Source organism: Saccostrea cucullata, unplaced genomic scaffold (assembly GCF_032062105.1).
Source record: "Saccostrea cucullata isolate Sc308-1 unplaced genomic scaffold, CSIRO_AGI_Scuc_v1 ctg418, whole genome shotgun sequence".
NCBI lineage: Eukaryota > Metazoa > Mollusca > Bivalvia > Ostreida > Ostreidae > Saccostrea > Saccostrea cuccullata.
In genome coordinates this window covers 847282-864795 of record NW_026939679.1, presented here as the reverse complement: position 1 = coordinate 864795, position 17514 = coordinate 847282, and the positions used below count along the sequence as shown (strand labels likewise).

At 32.1% G+C, this 17514-nt stretch overlaps 1 protein-coding gene across 2 annotated transcripts in view; it reads left to right on the top strand.

The window, feature by feature from the left end:
* Positions 1-12862, top strand: part of LOC134253636 (uncharacterized) — a 47553-nt gene extending 34691 nt beyond the window's left edge. For both annotated transcript variants that reach the window (XM_062736202.1, XM_062736201.1), the window contains 2 exons: positions 12280-12345; positions 12475-12862. In XM_062736202.1, coding sequence (XP_062592186.1) covers positions 12280-12345; positions 12475-12662 — 254 coding nt within the window. In that variant the 3' untranslated portion in view covers positions 12663-12862. The remainder of the gene's footprint in view (positions 1-12279; positions 12346-12474) is intronic.
* The last annotated feature ends 4652 nt before the right edge of the window (positions 12863-17514 follow it).

Genomic DNA, 17514 nt, shown 5'->3' with positions numbered 1-17514 from the left:
TTGTGACTTGATGTTTTGGACACCGTGGACTGTATGCAATGGTGTTAATTGTCCTATTGGTCAAAGGCAAAGATTCAAAAGTATTTGCTGTGTGCGTATATCAAAGAATGAAACAAAACAAGTGATTAAGCAAAGATGTATGAAAACTTGTCATTTAACTGAAAATGATTTTAAGGATCATTCTCCATATGTTCCACCAAAGGGTATGTGTATTGAGATATTCAGCTACATGGTAGAATACTAGTATACAGTGTATTTATCCTTATAAATATGATAATATTTCTTTTGAAGTGTAAATAGATCGAGGCAAGGGGAGGGGGAAAATTGTTTTTTTTTTTATTTTCTTCTTCACATTAGCTTGGGTGCATTAAAAACAAGTGATACAATTTTTTTAAAATCTTCTTTATATGTGGACATCTGTCGAGGGAAAATGATACAATAATCAATTTAAATTACGGAAAGCTCTATCAATATTTGGGTTTTTTTTCTTTTAGTTTTAAAGATGAGTACCCAGATAAAGTTCAGAAAAATACGTACGAAAACTATTAAATACTTATCTTTTGAAACATTTCTTCGTATTGGCCATGAAGGAGAATTGCTTGGTATACGTAATTATGATCTCTACTTATACTCCATTTCTATTTAATTTGCAATATTAATCGTAAAAAAACATATTTGAACTTAATTAACGAAATAAAAATGGAACCTTTGTCATACAATTTATTGAAGGGCATTTCTGATGAAACATATGAAGATAACGAACAGTAATTAAGATCAAAAGTCCATAAAACCATACAAAATAGGAGCAGAGCAAACATGGACCTCCAAATAGAGGAGTGAGCATCCCCTGCCTACCGATCACATCCGCCGTGTGCTCCTTGTCATGATCGGGAAATAACGGGAAAATCCGTCGTCAATTCAGGGTATAAATAATGGACTCGCAATAAGTAAGAAAAACGTCAGTCAGTTTGACTCAATGATAAATCGTATTTGCTGACAAGGTCATTGTATCGACCATAGAACTTATGAAAAGATTACTTTAAACGACACTGCTGATATTCTTGTTTCATCAACTTCTTTGAAATTATTTACCTCGTTTTAGAAATTGTTCATACGTACATGTAGAACATGCTCTTGCGTAACGAATCAACTGAGATACATAAACTCCGTTTGCAGATGCAGGTGATGAAGGTATATTGCTGCATAAGTAAGGGAAGTTGACGATAGAAAAGTTAAATTCAACACGTTTATCATTGAGCTTGGTTGTTACATTACCATTAACGTCTTTTTCTGTAAAATATCCAAATATGAAACCGATGTGTCAGACTTCTTTTATCTCAAGCTCACCTGGATATACAGAATCGACATAGGAATGGAAATTACCATTCAATTTGTTAATTGACAATACACCCCTACTAATGTTATTGTGATTTAAATTCAAGACACGTGGCTTAGGTTTACCTATTCGAAGGTTATAGGATAGAACCGGTTTTATAAATAAAAATTGGCAGTAAATAGGAAATTGCTATAGTCTGTTTCTTTTGAAAACATGTCCTGTGAAATCTCTATCCAGACCTTTTTCTTTTTTCGGTATTCTGCAAATTTAAAACCGTAATAAAACAGTGGCTCTGGCGAGAGTACTTGAACTTTATTAAATGTGGCTAGGAATAAAAACATGTAAACAAAATAGTTATGTTGCTTTAGTTTTCACCACCCTATAATATCATTCTGTAGAGATGTACTTCATTCTCTCTTGAATTCAAAAAATTATATTAAGTATTCATGATACAATTTTCTGCTGTCATGAATTAAAATTTCTTTTTGGACAAATATTTTGCATGGGAACGTGCTTTTTTTGGCGTCAGATTAGCAAATGTTTAATGTGACTTTAACTGACAAATTTAAAATTGCATTATGAGTTACTACGAATACTATAGGAATTTTACGCTTGATAAATTCCTTTATTGTACTATCGATGAATACAATTGTCAGGTAGATTCCCTGGCCAACACACGTGATCACAAGTATAGTTATGTAAAAAATGTTTTGTCCATTTAAATGCATACGAGAAGCTGTTCGTTTTCCTTACCCTTGAAGTGCTGGTGCTCTGAACCTAACACTAACGAAGTATACATTTTATAAAACATATTTTTTCTAGTTAACAACAAATTAAAAACGCCCTAGAGCCCCGTGATATCTTTCATAGTTTCTAATGTTTGCATTTTGTTCATAAGAACATATTTTTTTATTTTGCACTCCATTGACATGATCAATGAACCACGTGTTCGAAGTAATATGTAAACATGTATTTGGCGTAAACGTATTCAATCAACAATTTGTCAGTTGCTCGTTATGAATTAATAGCAATAGCCATATAAGGCGAACAAAGGTTTGTTTGTGTAGATGATATTACACATTTTTTACCAGCGTATTGGTGGCTATTGAGCTGTCATTTTTGCAGTAAACTATGATAAGATGTAGTAATTGTTATCCCCCTGCCTTTAGCCACCCATTTCTGTTGAAAATCATGAAAGTCTTTCAGGAAGGTCTGGAAACACATTTTTCACAGGACATGTTTTCAGAAAAACAGACTATAGCAATTTCCTTTTACTGCCAATTTTATTTATAAAACCGGTTCTACCCTATAACCTTTGAATAGGTAAACCTAAACCACGTGTCTTGAATTTAAATCACAATAACATTAGTAGGGGTGTGAAAGACTTTCATGATTTTCAACAGAAATGGGTGGCTAAAGGGGGGATAACAATTAATATACCTTACTATAGTTTACTGCAAAAATTACAGCTCACTAGCGACCGATACGCTGATAAAAAATGTGTTATATGATCTACACTGACAAACCTTTGTTTGTCTTATAATTGCTATTAATGCGCACAGAGGATCTTACCACCGTCGGCACGAGCAACTGACCAATTGTTGATTGAATACGTTTACGCCAAGTACATGTTTACGTTACTTCGAACACGTGGTTCAGGTCAATTTATGATCATGTCAATGGAGTGCAAAATAAAAAAAAAATGCATTTATGAACAAAATACAAACATTCGAAACTATGAAAGATATCACGGGCGTTTTTAATTTGTTGTACCGATAACTAGAAAAAAATATGTAATAAAAGGTATACATAGTTAGTGTCAAGTTCAGAACACCAGCACTTCAAGGGTAAGGAAAACGAGTAGCTTGTCGTATGCATTTAAGTGGACAAAACGTTTTTTTTTTACTTAACTATACTCGTGATCACATGTGTTGGCCACGGAATCCACCTGACAATTTATTCACTGATAGTACAATAAAGGAATCTATCATGTAAAATTCCTGTAGTATTTTCAAACTAGAATGCAATTCTCATATGATTTGTCATTAAAGTCACATTGATGCCTCATTTGCTAATCTGACGCTACAAAATATAGTCCCGGTTCCCATGCAAAATATTTGTCCAAAAAGAAATTTTAATTCGTGCATGACAGCAGAAAATTGTGTCATAGAGAATACTTATAATTTCGATTTGAATGAATTCAAGAGAGATCAATTGAAGTACATTTCTTCAGAATGATATTATAAGGTGGTGAAAACTAAAACGCAACATTAGTTTTCTGTTTACAATGTCTCCACGTGCTAGTCACTTCCTAGCCACATTTCCGTGAATAATTTACCCTATCTCGCTGTAGTCTCGCTAACTCTCGCCAGAGCCACTTCCAGAGCTACTCTGAACTCATCGGATTTTATAATTTGCAGACACCGAAAAATAAAAGGTTCCGAACACATTAGTAGGGGTGAATACGTCGTCGATATATCTTAATGTCGAGTTGAAGGCCACAGCAAGTGTTTTCTTCTTTTCACGCATAAGATTTTGCGCAAATTCTGCTTCATAGGAATACAAAAATAGGTCTACTAATTTTATATTTTCCAAAAAAGACCTGGTCTTTATAAATATTGACAATCAGAAACTCAAGCATCTTTTGATGTCGACTTCAGAGTACTCTGTGTACAATCAGAATGTTTTTTAACAAAATAGTTTCGCAAATGACCAAAAAAAATAAAATTAAATTTACGAGTTCCATATTTATTGAAAAAGCAGCTGTCAGTGATATCGAAAAGCTAGGACTTTACTTTGTCTTAGGGAATGTTTGTGTATAAAGTTGAAAAGTCGAAGTTTTTATCTGTTGATTTTGATTTCAAATTGTCCATACGTTCCTTGGATTTTTTAGTGTCCACGTACATCTAATTTATACCACTTTTTGAATATATTGTTACACAGTACTCTTGAAATTTCTCCTTTACTACTGATAATATCTTAGTGAGGAGTGAAGAAAGATGCTTGGTTGGATAAAGCCAGAATCATATGGGAAAGGTCATCACACTTTTACACGTGCTTGACCAGAACCTTTTAACAAAGAAATTTAAACAGTTAGAAACATTTCGTAGACCTGGTTGTAAGAATAAGTATTCTTAGATATATTTGTTAGTAAATCGTAATAACATTTGGTGGGGTTTTACTGATAATGAAGGCAAGAAAATTACATAATGTCGTAACAAATGATTTCTCAAACTTATCTCTCTTGTCTAGCATATTTAAATAACCATGAAAGAATGTCAATTGTGTTTGCACCTCAGATTTATCTTTTTGAAATGGATTAATGTTTAATGCTCCTCTGCTCTAAACTTCATCAAACATATTAAGATTTTTATCAACAAAAAACAAGAGTTTCACATAGAAAGGGGAACTAGGAAAAGTCTTAGTCACTTGTTTTTAATGTTTTTAAACTTTGTTATGATTGATTGATTGTATGTTGTTTTACGTCCCATTCAATAATTTTTCATTCATGTATAGAGACGTCACTATTTATCAGTGAAGGGCTTCAAATTTTGACCTTTACTCGGCACTAAAGGCCATTGAGCCTGCCATGAAATGGCGCCCCGGTTTTTAAAGGTGTTATACGAAAGACCCGCAATTTACACTTCAAGTGCCGAGCGCATGGCGAAGGAACAGTTGCTACCGATTTTTTTTCGACTTAGGTTTGCTGCAGTTTAGATTCGAATTCACGAATTCTCCTGATTACAGAGCAAACGCTCTACCGACTGAGCTACCGTGAACGGTTAAACTCTGTAATGAAGAAAACTTGTAACAGTTAAAAGAAAGAGCACTAATTTATTATCAAAACCTAAAATGAAAAATAAGAGGCATGAATTCAATAACATTGTCTTACATACTATTAAAATCACATAAAAAATATGATGATTTTAAAGTTACGTTGTAAACTTAAGTTGTAAAATGAATGTTACCATCAACAAGAGTTGTATTCCTTTAGTTTGTTTCTAGAATAAAAATCCTCTACAGTCATACCACTTTTTAAATTTGTATGAAGAAATAAAAATAGTGAAGAGTATAACAGGAAAATAAACTGGGTGCAAATGTATCAAACAGAAAATTATAACTTTCAAATAGATGAAAAAACGAAATTACATTCCTATGTTGTAAACCTGACATAGTCGAACTGTAGGAATATTCCATTAAATCAAGTAATTTCTTGATAATTCAGCACCTGATGAAAAGACTTTTCAGACAGTTTGGGATTTAAATTCTTCAGAAGTTATCTCTTGTATCAGAGGGTCATTAGACAAGAATATAGTACAAGTATTTATATTTCTTAAAAATTACAACTAGCACCATTAAACGTCCTAAGACCCGAGCTCAAAATATTTTATTTACTCAACAATTAAATCACACCTAATTTGTTTGTTTTGTTTGTGTGTGTGTGTGATTAACATAAAATAAAAATTGCAAATGAAATTAATTAAAGAATTAGAATATAAAACGAATGGCAACAACATATCCTAGGATGGGCTCCTATTTCATTTATTTTTTTTTATTAATTTATTAGAAAAAAAGTTTAATTCTGAAATACTTTCATGTACAATTTTTATGTGGATGCAAAAGGCCCTTAGGTGATATTAATTTAAACTTTTATCTAAATTGATTTTTTATATAAAAAGTTTGAATTAGATTTCTTTAATATGAAGTTTAATCTCTATGTTTACTCCAAACCGATGCTTTTTAAAGTAAACAATCCGATGTCATCTTCTGTGTATTTTTCGTGTAACATGCTTTTCTCTTTAATTCGAATGTCACTCATTTCAATTGCTGCGTATATTTGAGGGACATAACTTCAGACATGGCGCTGTGTTCTTTTAGTAACATTGGTTTTGCTCTGTTCTTGGGTTCAGTTGTACAAACACTTAAAGGAACTTGTAATATAAACGGATCGACGTACAACCTTTGCAATGTTTTAGGATGGACACGGTGGACAACATGCTCATCTTCGTGTCATGGAAGGGGGCTAGTGAGAGACATAATTATATGTTGCCCTACTTCGATAGGAAGTATGAAAAATATGACGAAAAAGCAGTGCTTTTCATACTGCAATATATCCACAACTGTTATAGCCGGTAAGGATTATTTTATAAAAATATACTGGCAGATTATTACATTATACGAGCTTTTTTCCTTTTTTTATGTGTGTTCTGATAACCCAAAAATGCACCACGTTGATGCAACTATTGTAAAAAATGTTCCTTGAAATTTTGAATTAGAGAATAAAAAGCAGATGTTTGGTATTCAATATCCTTAGGAATGAAGAAAAACCTTTAAATAATTTAACATGGATAAAAAAAATATTTAGGTCTCTGTCAAGAGATTTTACCAAAATTAACAGAATAAAAACGACTTTTCAACCATATTCACAACCAATCCCTACGGAAAAGTCCAAGCTTTTTGATATTTTTGACAGATGTTTTTTCAATAGAAATGGAACTTATAAATTTACTTACCTTGTCATTAGTCATTTGCGAAATTATTTTAAAAAAAAACAAAACATTCTGATTGCCCACACAAGTACTCTGAAGTTGACATGAAAAATGCTTTTTCTTTCTGAGTTTCTGATTGAAATTATCGATGTTGGTTTTGGATACCAGGTCTTCCATCAATTTATTGGAATTCCGATGGATATCAGTTGCGCCTAGTTATTAGCAGACCTGTTTTTGTAATCATATCAAGCAGAATTTGTGCAAAATTTTATGCGTGAAATGAAGAAAACCCTTTTTGTGGCCTTCAAGTCCACATTTAGATATATCGACGACGTATTGTATATTATTGGTAATTGATACGATACATCCTGGTGAGCTTTAGATAAAAGATACCACAGAGTCTAACACATCTGTTTCATATTTGGATCTTTTACCTGAAAACAGGCGTAAATGGTAATTTAACAACCAAGCTCTATGAAAAACGTGATGACTTTAATTTCTATCGTCAACTTCCTTTACTTATGCAGCAATATACCTTCATCACCTGCATACGGAGTTTATATTATCTTAGTTGATTCAGTACGCAAGAGCATGCTCTACGTATGAACAATTTCTAAAACGAGGTAAATTTTTGACCAAAAAGATGATATTGATGAAACGAATATCAACAGTCTCGTTCAAAGTCATCATTTCGTAAGTTCTGTGGTCGATACAATGACCTCCTAAGTAAATACAATTGATTATTGAGTCAAATGCTGACTGGCGTTTTTCATACTTATTATAAATCCATTATTTATACACTCAATTGACGACAGATTTTTCTTTTATTTCCCGATCATGACAAGGAACACACGGCAGGTGTGACCGGTTAGCAGTGGATGCTCACTCCTCCATGGCACCTGATCCCACCTCTGATATTTTGGGGGTCCTTGTTTGCTCTACTCCTATTTTGTATTGTTTTATGGATTTTTGGTCTTGAATTCAGTTCGTTATCTATATGTGTTTCACGAGAAGATATCCAAATCATTACAAGTGGATGTAAAGTAACTATTTAACAATGTAATTCACGTTTGCAAAGAAGATCCGTTACGTTATGTAATCATTCACCGATAGCTATAGGAACATGAAATGGTTATGTTGTTCCTCTAAACACATTGTTACAACTTGAGTATATAAAGGTTAGATTGATTGACTGTTTGTTGTTTACGTCCCATTCGAAGATCTTCCATTCATATAGATAAGTCATTATAAACTGTTGAAGGGCTTCACATTTAGACTTTTACGTGGCTCTCAAGGCCATTGAACAGTGAGGGTTCTTTATCGTGCCAATGTCTTCCATGACAAGGTGTCTCGGTTTTTATGGTCTCCTCCGAAAAACCCACAATTTTCACTTCAAAGTGGCGAGAGCTTGATAAAGGAACGGTTGCTAAAGTTTCGAGATGATTGAACCTAAGCGTTTTCCAAGATCTTAAAGTTTCAATTTTTCTTTGTGGTTAAACACACACATTATGCTTTCAGTAATTGTTACTTCAAAATCAATGAATACCGTTATTTAAAAATTATATGCGTTTGCACAAATTAACCTGAAATATAATTATTTTCCTTTTTTTTGCACTGATCTGGTCTGTATACTCTCCAACTATTCATGTTTCATTGAATGATTAAAAAGCAGCCCTAAATAAAAAGAGGATTGTTTTATTTTTCAACCCTTGAAATTTCCTACTATTACTTTATATTAGCTTTATCGAATTTAATGGTACTTTACGAAATGACCGTTGTCCGAGAAGTGTTTAAAAGAAAGATTACAATTGCGAGGCACACATTATTATTTCAATAAAATATTTTCTATTTTCAATTAATCTTCCAAGCTAGGAAGAATAAAAGCAGGTCGAATGATGACAAATTGAACATTTTTCTTATCTTGGTTAAATAAAACAGAAATTCCAATTTAATCCCCTTCCATATTGTATTAAATGAAGAGCTCTCAACTTCATGAAGCACCTCATTTGTCATTTAAAATCCATTTGGTTTACCTGGCGAAAACAGGTAAATTGATTTTTAATTTACTAAACAGAAAACAAAACGTATAAAGAAACTTATGGTTCAAGCGGCAAATATGCAAAAACTCTCTTTGATTGCGTCAGCTTTCATTATCCACATACCAAAGGAGTTTTCCTCCTTGTATATTAAAGTTGTTTCCTCTAGTTGATTCGATACGCAAAAGCATTTGAGGTATGTCCAGTGCACGATGTTTTTTCGATATTGTCGACATCGCTGTAAAAATACCAGTTATCCTAATATCATAACATACTCAGCATGACAATACTTCCTTTGTTTATCTCTCTCTATATTACATTGTTTAACAATATAACGTAAACATTTTCTAAACATTGCCTTCCCCCTTTTCTGTTGTTTACATCGTTCACATCGTCGACATCGCATTATTGGTCGATATCGAGCAATAATAATGTGAACAATACACAGATTTTTCTTGACATCGACATCGTCGACTTTGAAATGAGAGAGTAAACTCGTGTTAACATTGTATATTCTTGTTTACACCGTTCACATCGTCGACATCGCAATGTTGGTCGATATCGAGTCGACATCGTGTCAACATTGTTCCTCTTATTTTTCTTGTTTACATCGTTCACATCGTCGACATCGCAATGTTGGTCGATATCGTGTAAAGTGTCAACATTGTTCTTATTTTTCTTGTTTAAATCGTTCACATCGTCGACATCGCAATGTTGGTCGATATCGAGTCGACATCGTGTCAACATTGCATTTCTTATTTTCTTGTTTACATCGTTCACATCTTTGACATCACTATGTTGGTCGATATCGAGTCGACATCGTGTCAACATTGCCCTTTTCAAAATCTTGTTTACATTGTTCACAACGTCGACATCGATGTGTTGTTCGGTAATTGAATTGATAATGTGTGAACATTGCATTATTATCATTTTTTTGTTTATATACTTAGTATCCGTGTTTGCCTATATCGAGTCGTCATCATGCCATCATTATTTTTTTTATCTTTTTATCTTTGTAAAATCGTTGACAACACATTCAACGCATAAAATCAAGTTCAGTTCATATTGATAAGGCAAATACTAGTATAATCTGTTTACTTTTTACACAATGTCACCAAGGCAATCTTTTATGAGTCCACATCAGGTATATCAAGTATGAAGCATGTCTCTTACATTGAACTAAAAAACCTGATTTCCAACCTTGAAAACAGTGTTTGTCATCTGTACAGTACATGCGAAATAGTTTAAACATTAATTACATCGCGTTGTCAATATACAATGTAGAAATAAAAGCAATGTAGACAATGTAAACGCGATATCGTAAACATTGTTAACATTGCGATGTCGATAATGTCGTCATGTAGAAAAAAATAACAATGTAGACTATGTAAACGCGATATCGTATCGACATTGTTTACATTGCGATGTCGACGATGTCGTCATGTAGAAACAAAGACAATGTAGATGATGTAAACACGATATCGTATCAACATTGTTAACATTGCGATGTCGACAATATCGAATTGATTAAGAGAACTGAACATGAATGAAGCATTTTCTACGTACTACTATAGTAACATTTTCAAAAAAGAGACATAATAGTTACATATTAGAAACAAAGATATTAAGAGTCTCGTGTAAAGTCATCATTTGGCAAATTCTTTGGTCGGTACACTGACCTTGTCGGCGAATTCAAAGTATCATTCAATCATATGTTGAATGACGTTTTTCATACTTATTATTATGCTATTACAGTAAGTTAACAGTGGATGTGTATACGGATTTTCTGTTAACTCGATCATGACATGGCTGGTATTCTCTGTTTGATAGGGCACGATTGCTCCTCCATAGCACTTGATTCACAATGTGAATTATTCAGATGTCCTTGTTTGGTCTGCACTCGATTTATATTGTTTTAAAGGACTAGCTTGATTACTGTTTTTATCTTCAGGTTTCATTCGGAAGATTAATCTTGTTCAAGAAAAGCAAGAAAAAAATTCTTAATTTACTGATAAGAATTAGACGGCTCTCATTAACTCAGTTTAAGTTCAAAGTAAAGCATTTGTCATAGTAAAATAAAATTGAACTGTCTTTAGGTAGTGAGTATCGCAGAATACGTTAATCATTTTAAATGGACTTTTTTGTTAAAAAGTTGAGAACAAAAATTGTCAGTGTCATACATAAAGAGAATCATAAAGGAGTAAAAGGACAATATGTTATTTCGTTGCATGTTTGTGTTTGCATTTTTAAATTTTGGTAATGCCTGTAATGTTACAAAGGACAAATGTAAAATACTGTCTTGGACCGAATGGACTTGCTGCGTTCCTGGTTTTAGCTGTGTCAAAGGGGAGAGAATAAAAAAAGCGAAAATATGCTGTCCGTCCTCTAATAATTCAAGTATGCCATTGAAGGCTTGTAAACAGCATTGCAATTTGACCGATGCTAACGTAACACTGCAAGGTTTGGATTTCCAGTAAAGTGTTTGTTGTATCGAAGTTGAATTTTTAAAAAAAATTAAAAATATTTATGTTTAATTATGATACGATTGGGACATTTTCTTTAAAAAGGAAGTGAAGTATTGATAAAAGCATTTATAATGATTTTTATTTTAAAAAAATCTTTTTCTTTAACAACCTCTTTTTTTGTTTTGTTTCTAGTTTACAAAAGATTTAAATTAACATAAAAAATGTCCATGTTTTAAATAAGTTTTTGAAAAAGTTCCGTATTCCTGATTTTTTATTACGAAGTTCTTTTTTATACAACAAGAAAGATATTTGTTCTAAAAAATAAGAAAATGATAACAGTAACAATACGTAAAGCGAGCGACAAAATAACGGCATAAACTGAAGCTTCGAAGGATGCATGTATTTTTGTTGTCCTTTTGAATGAGATTCATTTCTGCAGCTATTTGCAATTGCTATTACGTACATTCTTCCCTTTCCTTTATCCAGTTTTAGTTAAGATTTCAAAACTTGTTTTCTAACACATGTAAATGCGTTTCAAAATGTAAAACTTCGAGATATTTTTTTTTTCCAATTCGCACATTAAAGTAGACGAAAACATGATTAAATTGTCTGCAAAAACAATTTTATCATATATTTCTAGTTGCTTGAAACATGTTTGAAATGTCATATATTTTAATAAGATTTTTTTTTAATAATTGACAATTAATTTCCTTTAGTTTCATGTCTTAAATGAAAGTATTCAAAAATCTTGACTTCACAATTAGGTCTTAAGTGCGTTTTAATAATGATTTCTTCTTCTTCATTTAAATATAAAATTGAATTAAACCTATATTTTTTAATATAATAAATCTAACCGTAACAAGGATTTAGTAACAATCACCAATAAAGAATGGTCTTACAATGTCTAATGATTATTAATGTCATAAAATTATGATTATCTCATTATTTTTTAGCAAATGGTCCATCACATTTGTCAGGAAACAACACAGCCGACACACAGTCAAAGAGTGGACCGGATGGTATATAATATATACTTACATATAGTCAAAACAAATTTAATCATAACAATGTTCAAAAATTAAATCTTGTATTCTCATCCCGTATTTATACTTTGAACTAGACTTAAAATTAATACTGTAATGTTTTAGGTGGAGTAATAGCTGGTGCACTCGTTGGAGTTCTTGCCCTTGCTGGTCTCTCGTCACTCCTTCTCTTTTTCCTCTATCGGCGATGGAAGAAAAAGAAAGAAGAATCAAAAGTTGAACCCGAAACCAAAGGGGATCCTAATTCCACGACAAACCCAACACAACAGAAAAGCGCCCCGGTGCCTGCCTAGACCAGCAACAGTTGTTGCAGATAAAAAGTAGAAAAATTGGAACATTATGAAGTGTACAATTCATGTATATTGTTTGATTTTTATAAATGATTTTTTGAATTTATGAACATTTTCTGTGATAGTTATTGTCTTTCAAATTTTACTAATTGTATTTACGAGTTTTCCTTCATGTAATGTATAGTAAGTGATATACATTAAATCCAAATACTAGAATAAAAAATATCTTTACAACTGTGGATCTTAAATTCTTTCTCCCTTGGTGTTTTCTTTTGAAATTACTTAATTATCAGAATAGTAGAAAAAGTGTTCAAACAAAGTAAGATCACACGATATGTTCCTTATTTGTTTTTTTTTATCTGTAAAATATATCAAAGGTTAATCAGAATTTCCATTCTTTTGTGGTTTTAACATGCTTTTAATACGTAATAAGATAAGAATATCAAAATAATTTACATTGGCCATTCAGAAAGTTACCATTTGGTATGGTACGGAAGCCAAAAAGTGCAAACCAAAAATAAATTTCGGAAAACGAAATTATTACAGAAATATTACCTTTTAATATCTTAATTGTCCAAATGTCTTGTAAGGTACCTTAATTTTTTTTATTGTGAGGAAACTTGCTTATGTACCTAAACTTCAAAGAAGAATTCTTGGGAAAATCATTCATGTTTGATAATTGTGTCGCATGACTTTTAAAAGACAAGCTAGAGATACTGTGAGCACTTACAGTGTAGTTCACTGTTATCTCCGCCTCCCATATGATTACAATGGTAAAGTGCATGTTTTTGTCTGAAAGACGTGCAATAAGTGTCAAATCAAAATGAAAATAAAAGTTTCACTTGCATTACGTAACAAAGAAAGAATTTGTGAAAGTAACATTAAATTTTATTCAGTGGTATTTGAGGAGTCGTGAATAAGAGATGGATACCTTTTTATGTTCTTGGACTTTGCCATTATAATCAAATGGAAGGCGGGGTATCATATAGGGAGCTCATTGCTCAAAGAACCTCTAGTTCTATTTAGCTATCATTTCAAGCGGGTGTATGATTATATACATGTACAGTGACTTTTGCGTTTTACAATCTTTCTGCAGCTGGTTCTAAGGACAAAAAAAATAAGCAAACTCGCTTTTAAACTTAATCTCTTTTCTAAAAAAAAGTATAAGTTTCATGGCTCGTCCAAATTGTAATTAATCAAAAATAATCTAATGCATGAATGAGTTAAGAAAATCCCTTATTCATAAAGAAATTTGAAAACTATCAAAGACGAATTAATCAATTTGAGTATTTATATAAGCTAGAAAATCAAGAATTGTTTGTGTGATTGTCTAATGATTCTTCTGATTAAGCTCTAAATTCCTTACTCATTTTTCCTCAGACTTTTTCCCCTCTCTTTTTTAAAAACTTTCTTCTTCTTCTTCTTTTTGGACAACAAATCTACAATAACATATGCGAATTTTGAAAAAAAAAAATCCTAAATTTCTTCTAAATATTTTGGGAGGCAAAGCGAAACGCTTTCATTTTTGTTCATTTTTCTTATTTCTTTGGCATTTTAACTGTTGTAAAGTTTTATATGGCATGTTTTTTTCATGTTTCAATGAATAATTGAACGTCAAGCTAGTTATCTTTTTCTGTAATTGATGAAGAAGGTAGAAGATATAGTAAGTGATTTAGTTAAAATAAACAATTGATCAATAAAATAACAATCACAGTAGAATATATCTGCGTATTGATAGCAGATAAATGTTATTCTTTCTTCTAGTATTTCTTTGAAGTTGACAAGTACTCAGGTAGTTAAATGGGGCTATTCCGGCTAATAAAAATATCATATCCTTTATGTAAACAAATATTTTTAAAGATGTAGTCTTTGTTTTGAATATAAAACTTGATGTAAGCTTTTGTTGAAAACTACACAAATATGAATTACTGCAAAGGATTATAGCTTTAAAAAAATGACATCGTTCACACAGTTTTATCCCACGAACTTGGCCGAAAGACCTCTTTTTATAACCTTTGCTTATATATTTTCAATCTAATCCAGTATTGCCTACTATTTACCCAAAGAGCCATCACATTAAAGAAGAGCATGGAAAGTACTGGTATCATATTAATTTTTTGTTTTATTGCTTTTTTGTCTTATACTATTTTGCCGACTGAAGCTGACATGAGTGGCATTTGTAATTACAAAAACAAAAATTTCTCTGAATGTGATCTGATGTTCTACACAAATTGGACCCTTTGTGATGGAGGAGAATGTTCTGTAGGGAACCAAAAACGACTGAAAGGAATCTGTTGTATAAGTCGGAGTGCCTTGGCGATAAAAGAACAGTGTAAACAAAACTGTAATCTTACTGATGGTGATTTTGAAGAAATTGTTCTGTCTAATTTGACAAGGAATTTGGTGAAAAATGATTCAGAATCAAATATGAAAGGTAAAAAAGTTTTTACTTTTTTAATTACTGGTAATTTTTTCTGATTCCCAACGTTTCAACATGAACATCACTGAATAGACATAACTTATCAAAATACAGTGAAAGAATTACTCTACAATACTATAACAATAAGTAATACATATATTCATATGAACTATGATTAATTTTTGTTTCAAGAGAGCCATTATGCTTTGCAAAAAGGTCGAAGAAAACGCCTCTTTTAAAATTAATCCTTGGAATATGATCTCTAATTAGTTGCCATTCAATAAATTTTAGATCTTACTCCCTTATTGATTGATTGTATGATGTTTAATGTTCCTCTCGAGAATTTTTCACTCACATGGAGACGCCACCACTTGCCGGTGGAGAGCTACAAATTTCGTCCTATACTCGGTACTTATGGCCATTGAGCAGTGAGAGGTCTTTTTCGTACCAGCACCTACTACGACACGGGACCTAGGTTTAGACGGTTTCATCCGATGGACCGATCTCCAAGTCCCACCTCGGGATTCAAATCCGCGACGTAAGGATCAACTCCTTATTTCACGACCCTAGTCAGACGCTCTAATCAATGCGCCACGCAGGCGACACTCCCAAAAAGAAGTAAAATGTAACAATAACCAATCTTATGAATCCAATAAAGAATACGAATCTTAAACAGGCCAAAAAGCGTCTCTCTGAAACACCAAAGTTTGGATGAGCTACGAAGGGGTGGCAAGCATCCACGTCTCGACAGGTATACATGTTAGTTCTGATTTTAGTGAGCTAATAAGGGGTAAAACATTGCCAAATTCATAAAAAATACAACTACCTTGCAATTAGTTTTAAAGTTGTCTGACACAATTTACAACACATATATTGTATTGTGCAAACAAGATCATTATTACGAAGCTAGAATTTGCAAAATTCTGATTTTAAACGAGATTTTAAAATCATTGAAGTTTTATATTGATAATATGAAGCAAAAGAAGAAAATGTTTATTTTGGGCTTGAACTCGGCATTTAGATATATCTATGATATTTTAACGATAAAATAATAGTTACTTTTGTCATATATCGACTCCATATTTCAATTGAATTGAAATAAAAACACAAACAGAGTCTTCCACATCTGTTTCATATTTAGGTGTGTTGTTGATAATATATTATACGATAGGGCCAAATAAGTTGTATGATAATAACGATTGCAGCCTTTCCAACATTAACTTTCCATACTTATATTCTGCGATAACAAGCATATGGTGTTTATTTCTCTGAACTTATTCGATACTTAAAAGCAAGATCTATCCCTTATCATCTTTTTAAATGAGACAGACTACTGGCAGATAAGTTGAAATTACATAGATTTCAAAAAGGTCGTTTAAAATCAGTATTTTGTAAATTCTACTGCCGTTATAATGACATTGTTACTAAACATATAGCCTATCATTGAGGCCTATTTGGCTGACTTGCTTTATATTTATTATAAGGCTTATTTTTTAAAACTAATTTTGACCACATAATATTTATTCTGACTGATTTATACAAAGAGCTCGGATGTGATTGGTAATTAAGGGTTGGTTGCTCTTCCTCGCAATTGACACCTGATTACACCTCTGGAATTAAATGGGGACTTTGCTTTGTCAAATACTTTTTAAGATCATTTCCTCTTTCTTATCATGCCTTTTTCATGAATATGATTGATTACATTTTCTTTGCTCATGAATATCAAGCAGGTAAATTGTTTGCATGCATATAACTAACATAATTGCTAAATTTACCAAGTTTTGATCTGTCAAATACTTTAAACTCCAGGGGGTATTATATTAATCATTTAAAGAAACACCGTTACGCACAAAATGAACAAATGTAGAATTTTTGCATATCCCGTGTAAATTTTTTTAAATTCCTAAAAGTATTAGGTTGTAGAAATTTACAGGTTTCAGAACCTGAAAAATATGTTTTCATGGGAAAAAATATAAGTAAAAAAAATTTCAGTATGTCGCAGCTCGGAACTATAGTTTTACTTCTCCCTCCTTATTGTGCGTATGCGCAGAAAAGTTGAATAAATTACCATGGTTACCATGGTTATAAGTAACTAGGAATGAATAAAAATAGAAAAAGAATTCTGAATCTACATTTTTTAAAGCTTGTTAGAACATATTACTCACCTTTGCATTCTCCGATTGAATGTTGTTTACAAGTTTTAGCTAAAGATGAAAGTGGCGTGACCTTGACATACACGAAAACAACGAATCGGTAGCTACAATTTTTGTTTTTCCTCTGTTCTTACAGGTTAGTCTTTTGAGCTCTTTACAATGAAGCGCATTGAAGTGGTAAAATTTTCCGTTTGGATGAAACGTTCTGAGTCATGTTTTGAAAGTCAATTATAACATTGAGACACACCCATTTCTTTAGAAACGAAAAAGAAACATTCGTCGT